The sequence below is a fragment of the Pecten maximus genome, chromosome 1, assembly GCF_902652985.1.
Source record: "Pecten maximus chromosome 1, xPecMax1.1, whole genome shotgun sequence".
NCBI classification, from domain to species: Eukaryota; Metazoa; Mollusca; class Bivalvia; order Pectinida; family Pectinidae; genus Pecten; species Pecten maximus.
Genome location: NC_047015.1, coordinates 11,932,466 through 11,949,040, shown reverse-complemented (window position 1 = coordinate 11,949,040; position 16,575 = coordinate 11,932,466). Strand labels below are relative to the sequence as shown.

The 16,575-nt window shown below is 39.2% G+C and overlaps 1 protein-coding gene across 1 annotated transcript in view; it reads right to left on the bottom strand.

Annotated features, from left to right (window-relative positions):
- LOC117325075 (annexin A4-like) overlaps positions 1-16,575 on the bottom strand; it is a 45,270-nt gene that overhangs the window by 24,633 nt on the left and 4,062 nt on the right. The window contains exons 2-5 of the mRNA XM_033881010.1: positions 15,082-15,337; positions 14,533-14,646; positions 14,180-14,317; positions 13,112-13,384 (exon numbers count right to left, since the gene is read on the bottom strand). Coding sequence (XP_033736901.1) covers positions 13,112-13,384; positions 14,180-14,317; positions 14,533-14,646; positions 15,082-15,306 — 750 coding nt within the window. The 5' untranslated portion in view covers positions 15,307-15,337. The remainder of the gene's footprint in view (positions 1-13,111; positions 13,385-14,179; positions 14,318-14,532; positions 14,647-15,081; positions 15,338-16,575) is intronic.

The following is a 16,575-nucleotide window of genomic DNA, read 5'->3' as shown; positions in this document are numbered from 1 at the left end:
TACTGGTGTGTGGTTTGTACTGGACACAATCTGTATTGTATAAGGTATTCACTACTGGTGTGTGGTTTGTACTGGAGACAATCTGTATTGTATAAGGTATTCACTACTAGTGTGTGGTTTGTACTGGAGACAATCTGTATTATATAAGGTATTCACTACTGGTGTGTGGTTTGTACTGGAGACAATCTATATTGTATAAGGTATTCACTACTGGTGTGTGGTTTGTACTGGAGACAATCTGTATTGTATAAGGTATTCACTACTGGTGTGTGGTTTGTACTGGTGGCAATATGTATTGTATAAGGTATTCACTACTGGTGTGTGGTTAGTACTGGTGACAATCTGTATTGTATAAGGTATTCACTACTGGTGTGTGGTTTGGTACTGGAGACAATATGTATTGTATATGGTATTCACTACTGGTGTGTGGTTTGTACTGGTGACAATCTATATTGTATAAGGTATTCACTACTGGTGTGTGGTTTGTACTGGTGACAATCTGTATTGTATAAGGTATTCACTACTGGTGTATGGTTTGTACTGGTGACAATCTATATTGTATAAGGTACTCACTACCGGTGTGTGGTTTGTACTGGAGACAATCTGTATTGTATATGGTATTCACTACTGGTGTGTGGTTTGTACTGGTGACAATCTATATTGTATGAGGTATTCACTACTGGTGTATGGTTTGTACTGGAGACAATCTGTATTGTATATGGTATTCACTACTGGTGTGTGGTTTGTACTGGAAACAATATATACTGTATGAGGTATTCACTACTGGTGTGTGGTTTGTACTGGTGACAATCTATACTGTATAAGGTATTCACTACCGGTGTGTGGTTTGTACTGGTGACAATCTCTATTGTATAAGGTATTCACTACTGGTGTGTGGTTTGTACTGGTTACAATCTGTATTGTATAAGGTATTCACTACTGGTGTGTGGTTTGTACTGGTGACAATCTATATTGTATAAGGTATTCACTACTGGTGTGTGGTTTGTACTGGAGACAATCTGTATTGTATAAGGTATTCACTACTGGTGTGTGGTTTGTACTGGTGACAATCTATATTGTATAAGGTATTCACTACTGGTGTGTGGTTTGTACTGGTGACAATCTATATTGTATAAGGTATTCACTACTGGTGTGTAGTTTGTACTGGAGACAATCTGTATTGTATAAGGTATTCACTACTGGTGTGTGGTTTGTACTGGTGACAATCTATATTGTATAAGGTATTCACTACTGGTGTGTGGTTTGTACTGGTGACAATCTGTATTGTATAAGGTATTCACTACTGGTGTGTGGTTTGTACTGGACACAATCTGTATTGTATAAGGTATTCACTACCGGTGTGTGGTTTGTACTGGAGACAATCTGTATTGTATAAGGTATTCACTACTGGTGTGTGGTTTGTACTGGTGACAATCTGTATTGTATAAGGTATTCACTACTGGTGTGTGGTTTGTACTGGAGACAATCTGTATTGTATAAGGTATTCACTACTGGTGTGTGGTTTGTACTGGTGACAATCTGTATTGTATAAGGTATTCACTACTGGTGTATGGTTTGTACTGGAGACAATCTATATTGTATAAGGTATTCACTACTGGTGTGTGGTTTGTACTGGAGACAATCTGTATTGTATAAGGTATTCACTACTGGTGTGTGGTTTGTAGTGGAGACAAACTGTATTGTATAAGATATTCACTACTGGTGTGTGGTTTGTACTGGACACAATCTCTATTGTATAAGGTATTCACTACTGGTGTGTGGTTTGTACTGGTGACAATCTGTATTGTATAAGGTATTCACTACTGGTGTATGGTTTGTACTGGTGACAATCTGTATTGTATAAGGTATTCACTACTGGTGTGTGGTTTGTACTGGTGACAATCTATATTGTATAAGGTATTCACTACTGGTGTGTGGTTTGTACTGGACACAATCTGTATTGTATAAGGTATTCACTACTGGTGTGTGGTTTGTACTGGAGACAATCTGTATTGTATAAGGTATTCACTACTAGTGTGTGGTTTGTACTGGAGACAATCTGTATTATATAAGGTATTCACTACTGGTGTGTGGTTTGTACTGGAGACAATCTATATTGTATAAGGTATTCACTACTGGTGTGTGGTTTGTACTGGAGACAATCTGTATTGTATAAGGTATTCACTACTGGTGTGTGGTTTGTACTGGTGACAATCTGTATTGTATATGGTATTCACTACTGGTGTGTGGTTTGTACTGGTGACAATCTGTATTGTATAAGGTATTCACTACTGGTGTGTGGTTTGTACTGGAGACAATCTGTATTGTATAAGGTATTCACTACTGGTGTGTGGTTTGTACTGGAGACAATCTGTACTGTATAACTACTAGGACATCTATAATAGGACATGTCAACTACACAATATTTCCCTACTATGTACATGTACTTCCTAATACAGGTGTTTAGTTATCAAGTGTTACAAGTATACATTTAAATGACTCTGGATGTTTATAATACATCCGATGTGACTCATGTATAAATTGCCTGTGGACCGTGACTGAGAGTTACTGCTGTGACAGAAATTATATCTGCCTAAATCATGTTGCTGTATACATGTACATATATACCCCAGTATTATTGTGCTAAATAAACATTCTTTTATCTGAGATAAGACCTGGGTTAGACAACAATCCCTGTACTTTATATTTCATACAAGTAACTATAAGTTCTCAATACTCAAAAATAATCGTGTTTAATGACAAGTGTTTGAATAAGATACTTCCGGGGGAAAATCACCTGTTGGTGGGATCGATTCACACTGGCCATATAACCTGAATATAACATTACACAGTTCTCCCACAGCTGTTTGTAATAGAAAGTAAAGCTTACCGCCATGATGAGATGTATTCCAGGTGTATATTTATAACACAACAGGTATCCTGACTAGTAATCTCACACACTGACAAATGTATACTCATACACCTCCCTTCTATTACACATGCCTACTGTAGTCACACACAAACACCCTGATTGGTCACTGAACCTTACACATGTAAAAGTGTTTCTGATTGATTCCCAAGGACAACAACCACGAATTACATTAACATCAGGAAAAATTATGCCAACATATTTTATTTCAAAATACTTTAATGCAAGTGTATGACAAGGTTAATGAAATACAATGTCTGGGCAATGGCATAGTGAATGGCACTGTCTGTATTCTGTATTTATAAGTCTGAGGATTTTAAGAGCAGATCTAAATAAGACAACTTAGTGAATTATAATCCCACATCCTATGAAAAATCATATACCAAGAATGCACAGATGACCAATTTGTTATAAATAACTTGAGGTCAATCCATACCCTCACTATTGTAAACCACCTATATCCAAAGCCTGAAGTTCCAGTGACAAGTAATGTAGAAGATAGAGCCTGGACATGATAGTCGAAGAACAGATTGACTCAACGCAAAGTTTCCCCCCATCCCCTCCCTGGTGGGGTAATAATAACGTTATCATGTTGATTATAATATTTTTATTATAACAAATAGCTTTACAGAAATTTAAAGTAAAACTTGATGTTAAACTGACACCAATAGACAACTGGGCTCACCCCTAGCATCATAGCTTATTAACATTAATTTGTTAAAAAAAAAACTTCTACACTAGGTATATATGACAAATGAACTTTTAATTTGACTATGGTACTTAGACCATACACCAGAACTATTATGAAACATATACCATGTACTTGACATATTTGTGTCCCCACTACTTGACTGTAAACCTTCTATCGAGTGACTACCTGGTGAAATCCCTACAATTATAACTGCTTCAAAATTTTATAACAGTATTATCTACCAATAAGGAAATGGATAAATTAAAACATCTTGCTTCATTATGTTCCTGCAATGCTATCCATTAATAAGATATTGGATCCAGGAATATCTAAGCTATAAATATATAATATTTTTGATTTTAGTCTGCCATCCTTGCTTTTTTTCAATCTACACCTGACTCTACCCCCATTATCATAATTCCAGAGAAATACTAGTTCTGACCATCATCTAGTACATGTACATATCTCTGATAGGATTTCAGTTGACGTCGCTTATCAATAAATCAATACAACATATGGCCTTCAAAACTACATTGGTGATACAGTCAGTGTACAGGCACTGATAACAGCTAAACCTTGCAGTGGGATTGGACAATATTAAAAGTCTATACAAACAAGAGGCACAAAGGGCCTGAAACACAACACAAAACTATTGATAGCCCCCTCAATTCCTGGTGGGGAAATGATAAGCAAACTCATTCCTCTGGAACAGGGGAGCTAAAAACCAATATAAAACAATACTTTTGTACTTTTGTACATCAAAGAAATTATGAAAGGAAAATTAACATTCCAGTTAGCTGGCACATGTACACTAGTTGTAGGTATGACCTCTGCATGCATATAACTACTTGGTATGGAACCAAAAGTGCTGAAAAGGTAACTATACAATGTTTTATACATGTATAGAACAACAAGACACTGGGTTTACTACCCGCATCTTATCAAGTTTGACATATTTGTTTATGTCAAAGATATTTAATAATTGGGCTGAGTGCATTAATTTTCTTTTTACAAACTTAAATCCCTCCAATTATCAGCAAAATACTGAAATTTCTGTAGCATGTCCCACTACTGGTTTATGATATCATCACTCTATGCCTTTGATCTGTATAGAAGTGGTTATAGAGCTTACATAGGTGGCTGTTGGATATAGTATTTATTTCACTCTTGTTAGTTAAAACTTACAAAAGACACAAAGCTTTAGTGGCATAAAGTGTCATGAGACACAAAACGTGTGAGAGAAATAAATAGTTTGGGTGAAGTTTTTAGAAGACAATACCACCAATGGTATATCAGTATATTTATCCCACAGTCAGCATGTTTACACAGTGGTCAGAGAGTGAAATAACATGAATTGTGGTAGTTCTTACATTTCACCACTGTGACCTTGAGTATTACTTTTTACACCCACTGTAGCACTCCATACCAGAAAACAGCAGTCCAAATCCTTTCACTGCTTCAAGCAATTTATACCTTTGATGAATTTTGTTTTAAATTTTTCACAATTGTGACTTGGAAAATTATTCATATATTTTTGGAAAACTTCCATCAGGCTTTATTCAAGGAAGTAACAACCCAAATATCATCATATTATACCTACGGATTCATTTGGCAATGGTCCTTTGGGCTTGGTAGATTACAGGATATCAACAAGAGTTTGTGCCCATCATATGATCTCCATATGTTTTTAGTAGTTTGGTTGTACTAACTATCTACTGTATTGACAATCATGTCAATAGTTGAAGAACCCCATTGGCCATCACTTTGAAATCTGATAAAAAATCCCTTAAACGATATTTGAGAAATAGTGCTAGCATTTCAATTATTAAAATTCAAGACTGTTGCCTATTGACTATCTCAGTTTCCAATCAGCTACAAAATGTATGATATGTATAATTAAGTACCATGGGTAACTTGCTTTTTAATTTATGAAATTTAAGAACGATCCCTCAAATACCAAGAAATAGTGTTAACGACATATAAAAGATGGCTGCCTCAAACTGTTTGTTAGGTAATATCTATCTCATCAGACTTTTCACTTGATATGCACAATAAGAGGCCATGTATGGAAGACTTATAAATCTAGAAACCCTTTGGTGCATCCTGGAGTATTATGAACAGAGTAAAACACAGTAGTGATCCAGAATTTGTATCTTACAATCACTACGGCTGTTAAGAATTATTGTGATAAGCTAATTCAACAAGAGATCCCAGAGGGATCTTGGCGCCCACCATTGAATGATCTTCATAGGTTCCATGTCAGATTGATCTTTTCTCTACTTTTCCCTTCATTTTACTAATCTGTGCAAATTGAGACATCCCTCCAGTACTTTTCAAACAAGGGAATCCTAGCTATACAAGAAATTTGAGATTTAACGATAATGGCTCTTTGTTTGCCAGGTTGTTTTCAGGACAGACTGGTCCAAAAATGCAATACAAGGGACCAAGGGGAACCTACATATGAAATTTCAGAAAGATCCCTTCAGTACTTTCTCAGAAATAGCGATAACAAACTTCAATTGTCAAAATCCAAGATGGCTGCCTGTCGGCCATGTTCTTTTCCAATCAGTCCCAAAATGCAATATGCATAACTAGACACCAAAGGGAACCTACATATGAAATTTGAGAAAGATCCCTTCAGTACTTTCTCAGAAATAGCGATAACAAACTTCAATTGTCAAAATCCAAGATGGCTGCCTGTCGGTCATGTTGTTTTCCGATCAGTCCCAAAATGCAATATGCATAACTAGGCACCAAGGGGAACCTACATATGAAATTTGAGAAAGATCCCTTCAGTACTTTCTCAGAAATAGCGATAACAAGAATTGTTTACGGACGGACGGAGGGACGGACGGACGGAGGGAAGGACGGAGGGACCACGGACCACGGACGCAAGGCGATTTGAATAGCCCACCATCTGATGATGGTGGGCTAAAAATATCAGTATAGTTAAGGTTGAAGTATAACGCTACTGGACTGTCTCTATGTTTTCTAATGTCCTGTAGATGTTCAGAGATGCGGAAGCAGAATTCACATTTAGTTTCTCCTATGTATTGTTGTTTGCATTTGGAGCATGTGATGAGGTAAGTTTGTGGTTGTACAGTTACCTCTAAGTTTGCGCGTATACTTAGGTTTGGTGTATGTGCTGAAAAAGCACAGTTCTCTAGGGAACTGTGCTCTGACCAGGCTTTTGGCAATCTTTTTACAGTTCCTATATGCGACGATAGGGGGTCAGGAAATGTTCCTGGTAAGAGGGTGGATATGATTTGCCAGTATGTTGTCACCTGGTAGGCGAGGTGGGGGGCACTAGTGGTATCTCTTGGATTTTTGTTTGGGTTTCGGTTGTAGTAGATCATCCCTATTTTGTTCATGTACTACTGAGTGGAACACCTTGCTGAGGATGGTGGTAGGGTAACCCTGTCTGATGTATGCTATGACGAGAGATGAAGTGCTTGAGGAAGTTGTTTTCGAGAGTGCATATTCTGCGTAGTCTGAGAAATTGTCTATATGGGCCAGCTTGCTTACAGGGAGATGGGTGGTGTGAGGTGTATTGAAGGTGTGTTTGTCCATGGGTTTATTGTAGAGGTCAAAGATAATACTATTTCCTTCTGAGGATTTTGTGGTTATGGTATCCAGGAAGGAGACTTGTTGGAGTGAGTGTTCCATTACGAATTTGATACTGCGATGGAAGTTATTGCAGTGGTCATAGAATGCCTCTAGCTGTGGTAGTTTTCCTGTCCAAATCATGTAGATGTCATCTATGTATCTGAAGTAGGAGTGTGGTTTAAATGGGGCTGAGTTCAGCATTTTCTGCTCGAGGATTTTAGGCAAGAGGTAAAATTTAGCCGTGCGTGTCTGTCTATTAATCAAGTAGTTGTAGACTTTGTCGTCAAGTTCGCCTCTCGTGTGTATGTGGTGTAAGTATAAGTATTTGTTGATGAGCATCGTGTGCCGTGTGGTAAGGTCTGTTTTGGTCTGGGTATAAACATCGGGTGACACCACTGGGGATCAATATTGAAGTGTAACGTTACATTCTCAGCCATTTCTTTATTGTCTTCTTTTCAATGCACCTTACCTCTTGGACCTCCTACGGTAACAGTTATATACGAGAATGGGACAGCTAGAATTACTTCTAACGCAATACACTCCACCTGGATACTCCTATACACCCACAATATATCCAAATTAGAACCTCAACCCAGTGTAGACACACCAGGCTACCCCATACTCTGCTGTGGGCGATCACCACTAGGCAACGTCACCATTACAGGGCTTCTACATCATGATGTCACACAATTGCCAACGTCATACAATACACATGTACACAACAGTCCAAACTATGAACCACCAACAAACACTAGCTACATGCACTTCGAGCAGCGCCGATAACCACAATATTGGATGGAAAAGTTTATATGCAACCTACACTTCACTAAGAAATGGAGCCTAACTAGACACATACGATCCACTGCACCAGGCGGAATGGTACACCTGCACCCACTGCCAGAAATGTTTCATCAGACTTCACAAAAGGGACCACCACCAAGCCTCATGCCAGAAAGACGTTAACAAGAGACAAAGCAGCCATACGATAAAAACTACTTACACAGAAGGAAACTCTCCCGGTATTATCGAACATATCCCCAATGACACCAACAATAATCAGTATGACTCTAACACCAAACACCTAGACGACACCACAAATGATACATCTAACATTGAGCACTCACTGGTCAACTTCCTACAAGATATAGCAACTACCAACAACCTTAACATGGACATCCAGGAGTCTGACCTACTTAAAACACTGACTCTACATACACACCACGTAGAATTCATGGACACCTCAAGCTCGAGCACAGTAATGCCACCACCAGCCACGGAAACCTACCTAACAAAATTCTTAGTTGGTTCATCCGAAACCTTGTCACTTCATGTCCATACTCTACCTGTCTGATTAAGCTTTTACCCACCTGTTTCTGTCACCCCACTAGAAACCACCCCCAGAGATCTAGGAGGGCCCCCTACACATCCCACTGACAGGACCTGGTAAATATGGTACTCACCATTATCCTAATGGTACTGAAAGCCATTGAGATTCCATGTGGGAATTTGGACTAGTTTGAAAAATAATAACACTTCATCAGGACTATCTCAGTATCACTCATGGCAAGTTTTAACAAAATCTAACTGGGGGAAATGGAGAAGAATTTGAAAATATGTACTTTCTTTTTCAAAATTACAGCCATAGTGGCCATCTTGGATTTTGAAATGATTGAAATAATGCAATGTTTGTAAAGAATTGAGCATTCTACAAAGTTTTTAGGCACAAAAACATGTCATTTAGTCAATCCCACTTCTCATTCAATGTAAGAAGCGTAATTAATCTGGTATAATCACAGAATGTGGTCCGGATGAACAGCTTTTCAGACTCACCAGAAGCCTAATGGGACATAAAAGTGAAATAGTCGTACCATGCTGTTCTTCTAAGAATGCTTTATCCAGCAAGTTCAGCAATTTTTCCAGTATAAAATCAACACAATCAAACCAACCATTGATGTCATGAACTCAACTTCTGACACCAATATCTATGTTATGGCCGCAGACATCCAACCCTTGACACAGTTCACACCAAAAACAAAAGATGAATTGCCCAAAATCATTAACAATTTGCATTCAAAATTCTGTGAACTACATCTGCTTCCCCTAGTTTTACTGAAGCAATATCCTGAAGCACTGCTTCCCTTGATAACCTCAATCTTAAAAAAATCATTGGCTTATGTTATACCACTGTTGAAAAAGACTGGAACAAACAAGAAGGAATTACCATCCTGAGTCAAATCTTTCTTTCCTTTCCAAGACTCAGAGGCTCATCACCATCCAAACAACGGTCTTCATGTCCACTTCCAATCAGCCTATCACCATCCAAACAAGTCTTCATGACCACTTCCAATCAGCCTATCACCATCCAAACAACAGTCTTCATGACCACTTCCAATCAGCCTATCACCATCCAAACAAGTCTTCATGACCACTTCCTATCAGCTTATCACCATCCAAACAACAGTCTTCATGACCACTTCCAATCAGCCTATCACCATCCAAACAACAGTCTTCATGACCACTTCCAATCAGCCTATCACCATCCAAACAAGTCTTCATGACCACTTCCAATCAGCCTATCACCATCCAAACAACAGTCTTCATGATCACTTCCAATCAGCCTATCACCATCCAAACAACAGTCTCCATGACCACTTCCAATCAGCCTATCACCATCCAAACAACAGTCTTCATGACCACTTCCAATCAGCCTATCACCATCCAAACAACAGTCTTCATGACCACTTCCAATCAGCCTATCACCATCCAAACAACGGTCTTCATAACCACTTCCAATCAGCCTATCACCATCCAAACAACGGTCTCCATGACCACTTCCAATCAGCCTATCACCATCCAAACAACAGTCTTCATGACCACTTCCAATCAGCCAATCACCATCCAAACAACAGTCTTCATGACCACTTCCAATCAGCTTATCACCATCCAAACAACAGTCTTCATGACCACTTCCTATCAGCCTATCACCATCCAAACAACAGTCTTCCTGACCACTTCCAATCAGCCTATCACCATCCAAACAACAGTCTTCATGACCACTTCCAATCAGCCTATCACCATCCAAACAACAGTCTTCATGACCACTTCCAATCAGCCTATCACCATCCAAACAACAGTCTTCATGACCACTTCCAATCAGCCTATCACCATCCAAACAACAGTCTTCATGACCACTTCCAATCAGCCTATCACCATCCAAACAACAGTCTTCATGACCACTTCCAATCAGCCTATCACCATCCAAACAACAGTCTTCATGACCACTTCCAATCAGCCTATCACCATCCAAACAACAGTCTTCATGACCACTTCCAATCAGCCTATCACCATCCAAACAACAGTCTTCATGACCACTTCCAATCAGCCTATCACCATCCAAACAACAGTCTTCATGACCACTTCCAATCAGCCTATCACCATCCAAACAACGGTCTTCATGACCACTTCCAATCAGCCTATCACCATCCAAACAAGTCTTCATGACCACTTCCAATCAGCCAATCACCATCCAAACAACAGTCTTCATGACCACTTCCAATCAGCCTATCACCATCCAAACAACAGTCTTCATGACCACTTCCAATCAGCCTATCACCATCCAAACAAGTCTTCATGACCACTTCCAATCAGCCTATCACCATCCAAACAACAGTCTTCATGACCACTTCCAATCAGCCTATCACCATCCAAACAACGGTCTTCATGACCACTTCCAATCAGCCTATCACCATCCAAACAAGTCTTCATGACCACTTCCAATCAGCCTATCACCATCCAAACAACAGTCTTCATGACCACTTCCTATCAGCCTATCACCATCCAAACAACAGTCTTCATGACCACTTCCAATCAGCCTATCACCATCCAAACAACAGTCTTCATGACCACTTCCAATCAGCCTATCACCATCCAAACAACAGTCTTCATGACCACTTCCAATCAGCCTATCACCATCCAAACAACAGTCTTCATGACCACTTCCAATCAGCCTATCACCATCCAAACAACAGTCTTCATGACCACTTCCAATCAGCCAATCACCATCCAAACAACGGTCTTCATGACCACTTCCAATCAGCCTATCACCATCCAAACAACAGTCTTCATGACCACTTCCAATCAGCCTATCACCATCCAAACAACAGTCTTCATGACCACTTCCAATCAGCCTATCACCATCCAAACAACAGTCTTCATGACCACTTCCAATCAGCCTATCACCATCCAAACAACAGTCTTCATGACCACTTCCAATCAGCCTATCACCATCCAAACAACAGTCTTCATGACCACTTCCAATCAGCCTATCACCATCCAAACAACGGTCTTCATGACCACTTCCAATCAGCCTATCACCATCCAAACAACAGTCTTCATGACCACTTCCAATCAGCCTATCACCATCCAAACAAGTCTTCATGACCACTTCCAATCAGCCAATCACCATCCAAACAACAGTCTTCATGACCACTTCCAATCAGCCTATCACCATCCAAACAACGGTCTTCATGACCACTTCCAATCAGCCTATCACCATCCAAACAAGTCTTCATGACCACTTCCAATCAGCCTATCACCATCCAAACAACAGTCTCCATGACCACTTCCAATCAGCCTATCACCATCCAAACAACAGTCTTCATGACCACTTCCAATCAGCCTATCACCATCCAAACAACAGTCTTCATGACCACTTCCAATCAGCCTATCACATGGGACATTCCACTGAGACGGTCTTACTTTTGTCTAGTGATACAGCTGTCGCCTAGGAAAACAAGTGTACAGTGCTTCTTATCATGCTTGATCTGTTCGTCATGGACCATGGCATGCTTTTCAAATGTCCAGAGTACTCTTATGGGGCGAGAGGTGATGCACTATACCAGATCCAATATCCTACTTGAAAGAAAGACCATTGTGTGCCACTGGATCAACTGTTTTGGATGACAAAACCTTCAGGATTCTCCAGGGGTCCATAGAAGGACCAAGAAAATACTGTCTTCATTAAACCAGAGAGATTTGTCTTCATAGCCTTCAGTACCATTGCTATGCTAATAAAAGACAAAATCTACATGGTAATCAGACCACAAGACAACTGGGACGCAATAACAGTAATTCTTGAAGCCTGTCTAAATGACATCAGTACTTGGATGAACTCCAATATGCTCAAGCTAAATCAGGACTTCCTGAAGTGTCGGCACACTAATCATCTCCAGCTAAAGGTTGGTGCTCAAACCACTGAGGCAGTCCAAGCTTCGAGAAACCTTAGTGTACACTTCGCTCTCTAAACATGGAGAAAGAGGTTATCACTATTGCAAGTTCCTGTTATTACCAATTCAGAAACATAGGGGTGTCTGGCAGTTCCTCACATCAGACATTAGCACATTTGCTTGTTACTTCCTGATTAGACTAAGGTAATGCTTTGCTCTTTAGTGTATCTGATACACTAAATAGCCACCAGCAGATGGTCCAGAACACTTATCACCTGGTTACCTGTCCCCAAAGGAGCACATCACACCAGTGTTTTATTCATTGTATTGGCTACCTGTGTGTTTCAGGTCACAGTACAAGGTACAAGGCAATTAATGGAATAGCTCTGGAGAACTTGTCACTCTCTATCAACCATCACAATCACTAAGATCAGAGAGAAAATCTTTTTTTTTTGTATTCCAAACTCTCGTACTGTAAATAATACTTATTTATTGAGTGGTTAAAATCAATGGATAGGTTCCCTAACATAGAAGATAAAGCAATGGTTAAGAGTTTCTTCTCTTCTGAATCAAAGAATTTTTTTGGCAGATTTAATTTATGCGCCAAATATGATTCAACATTCATTTTTTCAATGTGACAACAAGTAAATATTTGCTTACCTTTTGTTTAAAGGCACCAGATCCAGCAACACTTCCTCCCATGCCTGTGTTGGAGGCAGGAGCCCCATAAGGATGACCACCAGGTGGCGCTGTGGGAGCTGATGCCCCATACCCTCCTGGAGCTGATCCAGCATAGGATGGGTTGGCAGGAGGCTGGCTGTATGCCTGTTGAGGGGGCTGGTTGTACCCTTGTGTTTGTGGCTGGCCAAATCCCTGTTGCTGTTGGGGTTGGTATCCTGGACTTGAACCATACGCTGGTGCTGGGGCGTTGGACTGGATCAGATTATATTGTAATACTGTAGTTACAATGTCATATATATCTATAGGGTTTGCACAGGATGTCTTAATATCTATTTACATTTGTCTCATCTATATATATTTATACACATCTATAACTGGTCATGTAGTAATAATGACATTACAGCAGAGTAAATTGCCAAAATTTTCAAGGCAATCCACCCCATTATCAGGACACAAGTAAAGCATAGAACATGAAACAGTTAGATAAGCTTAGTTTATAAACAACAAAAAATATCATTATGTTTTTGTAAATAATTCCTTCAGTCAAAAATTCATTCGCCAAAGGTCTATTGAAATTAATTAGAAAATATCTGAGGTGATGTACAGATGATAGCCTAATAAAAAGGTTTAAAAAGTAACAGCACAAATTGAAGCAATGTGATGACCTGCTATGTAGCAAATGTTTTGTTTATCTCAGAAGTTGGTTCATTTTGTCCTACCAAACTCGACCAAAACTACTGGCAGAGTAGCAATGTCAGGTTGCAGTCAGTGTGATAAAAATCCCATATTCCTGACTAAAAATAGGATCTTTTAACGTAAATTAAATAAATAACCTAAGTAATTCAAAGATGTCAGACTCCATGAGCACATTGAGAAATACAGTTAAAGTATTATTTAAGACCAGTCTCAGATATTATTTGCCACAGGTTTCCACTAGTAGTTGAGGCCTGTTCCCACCAGCATACAGGGATCAATGCTGATAGAAGTTCCAGACCTTGAGTTTGACTGAGCCTGGGTATTTTTGTTTGTTGTCTTTGTTTATCTTACCTGGTATGGTTGCTGAGGATGCTGACCGTATCCAGGCACAGCTGGTTGAGGAGGGGGTGCTCCAGTATAGCCCGCAGGAGGTGCACCATAACCTGGAGCCCCTCCAAACCCTGGACCTGACTGTGGAGCAGATCCTCCCTGAAATAAACAACATTGATCTTAGTTCACTGAAAGAGCAATGTATTACTAGGAATTATTTTACACTGTGTATCTCTACATGTGTATGTATTAAAATAGTGTGGCCATAAAATAAGGTATTTTCAGATAAAAGCAGCAAGATTGATTTGTTATCTAGAAGAGATTTCCTGTTAAGGTTGTTAATTTATTAGATTGTGACACACGATTAGACTTACTCCAAAGCCTAGGCCTCCAGGTTGTGGCTGAGCAGGATAACCAGGCATCCCTCCTGGGGTTCCAGACTGTCCATAGGCTGCTGCAGAGGCAGACTCTGGGGTCGGCATACCCATCTGAAATTTATACAAATAATTATTTACCCAAACATTGATATTTACCTCGCATACATCTATAATCAAACGAAAATAAACATTTAAAAAATTTATGTTCACTTTATAATCACACACAGGTATAGAAATAAGCAATCTCCCCACGTACATATCAAAGGAAATATACAACTTTTCTACTCAAAACTGGCCATGACTGGAATTCTTGGTACATGCATGTAATTTTAAAATCTGCATCATAGCCAACCTCTAAGGGAGCTAATTCTCTGTCTTCAGAACAGATTCAATGAAATAATCTGACATAAAATGGGAAAAATTAGAGAACAGATAAATATGAAAGATCACTGAAAATGTGATAAGTTAATGGAAGTTAACAAACTTTTACTCAAACTTTTTTTACTGCTTAGATTCCTCAAAATTACATGCTATTATTGAACTTACACCCCCAAAGCCCTGTGGCTGCTGAAAACCTCCTCCTCCTGGCTGAGGGTATCCACCACCTGGTTGTGGGTAGCCACCAGGCTGTGGCATTCCTCCAGGCTGTGGCATCCCACCAGGCTGTGGCATCCCACCTTGCTGAGGATAACCTCCGCCCATCTGGGGTGGGGCATATCCACCACTGCCTGGGTAACCAGGGTTACCTCCTCCAGGGTAAGGGTAACTCATGTCAATAAATTCAGGTTAAGATGGAACTTGTCTGAAAAAGAAGCATACCTTGTTATGTTTGGCAAATTGTTTTTTGTATTTTTTTTTACATATATATTTAATTATTTTGGCCAAGCATTAACATGTAGCAGTAATGAGTAACCAAAAATTAACATCTCCTATATTTGAAGTGTTGGTTAAAAACAAGTCCTTTAAACCACATGTTTAACATATCCAAGTGTTTTTAATTAAAAAGTGTAATTAATAAGTCCAGGTGGTTGGTTTTTTTTTCACTTTACCTCAATGCAGTCAGGGGAGAGAATCTCATTCATTTCCATCCTTATATTGTTACAACCAGGATCATAATTATCAGGGCCAGGGCTTCTCCAACAATATTAAAGGGTAACACGACGAGAAACAGGTGTCTTGTAACCTCTAACTTCTCTTCGTTTGGCGGACTATATAAGAGGCCCATGGACCTTAAGGGTCACCAGAGTTTTGATCAATTTTAATTTGGCATATTTGATTTTGTGACCTTGAATTTGATATCAATGTCATTTATCCCAGCATGCTACATGCAAAACATCAGGTTTCTAAGTGTGTTAGTTCTCAAGAAGAATACGTTTAAAAGATTTTAGTATATCTGAGCCTGGTGGCCTTGAATGAAACTCAAGGTCATCAGTTTGCTGAGTTTTTTTCGTTATGCCATATTATCTGCCGTTCTGTATTGGTTATTATCTCATGTGCATCTTACTAAGTGAGAAGATGCATTTGACTTAAAAATAGCCAGCAGAAGTATCTAGGCTTGGACTAGACCTCTGGTACCATAACTACGTATCCATTGATGAATGCCTAACAAATACATGCAATGTACGTTGTATATGATTGGAATCTAAACTGTTCTCGATCTCCAACCAATGGATTCAGCAGCAGGGCCAATTCAGGACCCTGGGATGAGGATTGCAATTTGACAGGTCCTGTTCAAGGCCAAAACCAGACCATATATAGGGTTAATTTTGTATAATGATGTTAATCCCTGTATACTCGCTATGTAGTAATTAAACACATTAAAATGTACATTACATATATATAAATGTGTATAATTTGTAGCTTCCAAAATCACTGTTTATTTTTAAAGCTATAAAAACTAATCTTCCTTCAAAACATTAAATAACATTAATTATAGAGCCGGATTAACCTGCAATTGTCGAAATCCAAGATGGCAATACTCTTTGTCATCCATTTAGTTCTTTCAATTAGATTTGCATGCACAACTGGAGACCAAGGGGA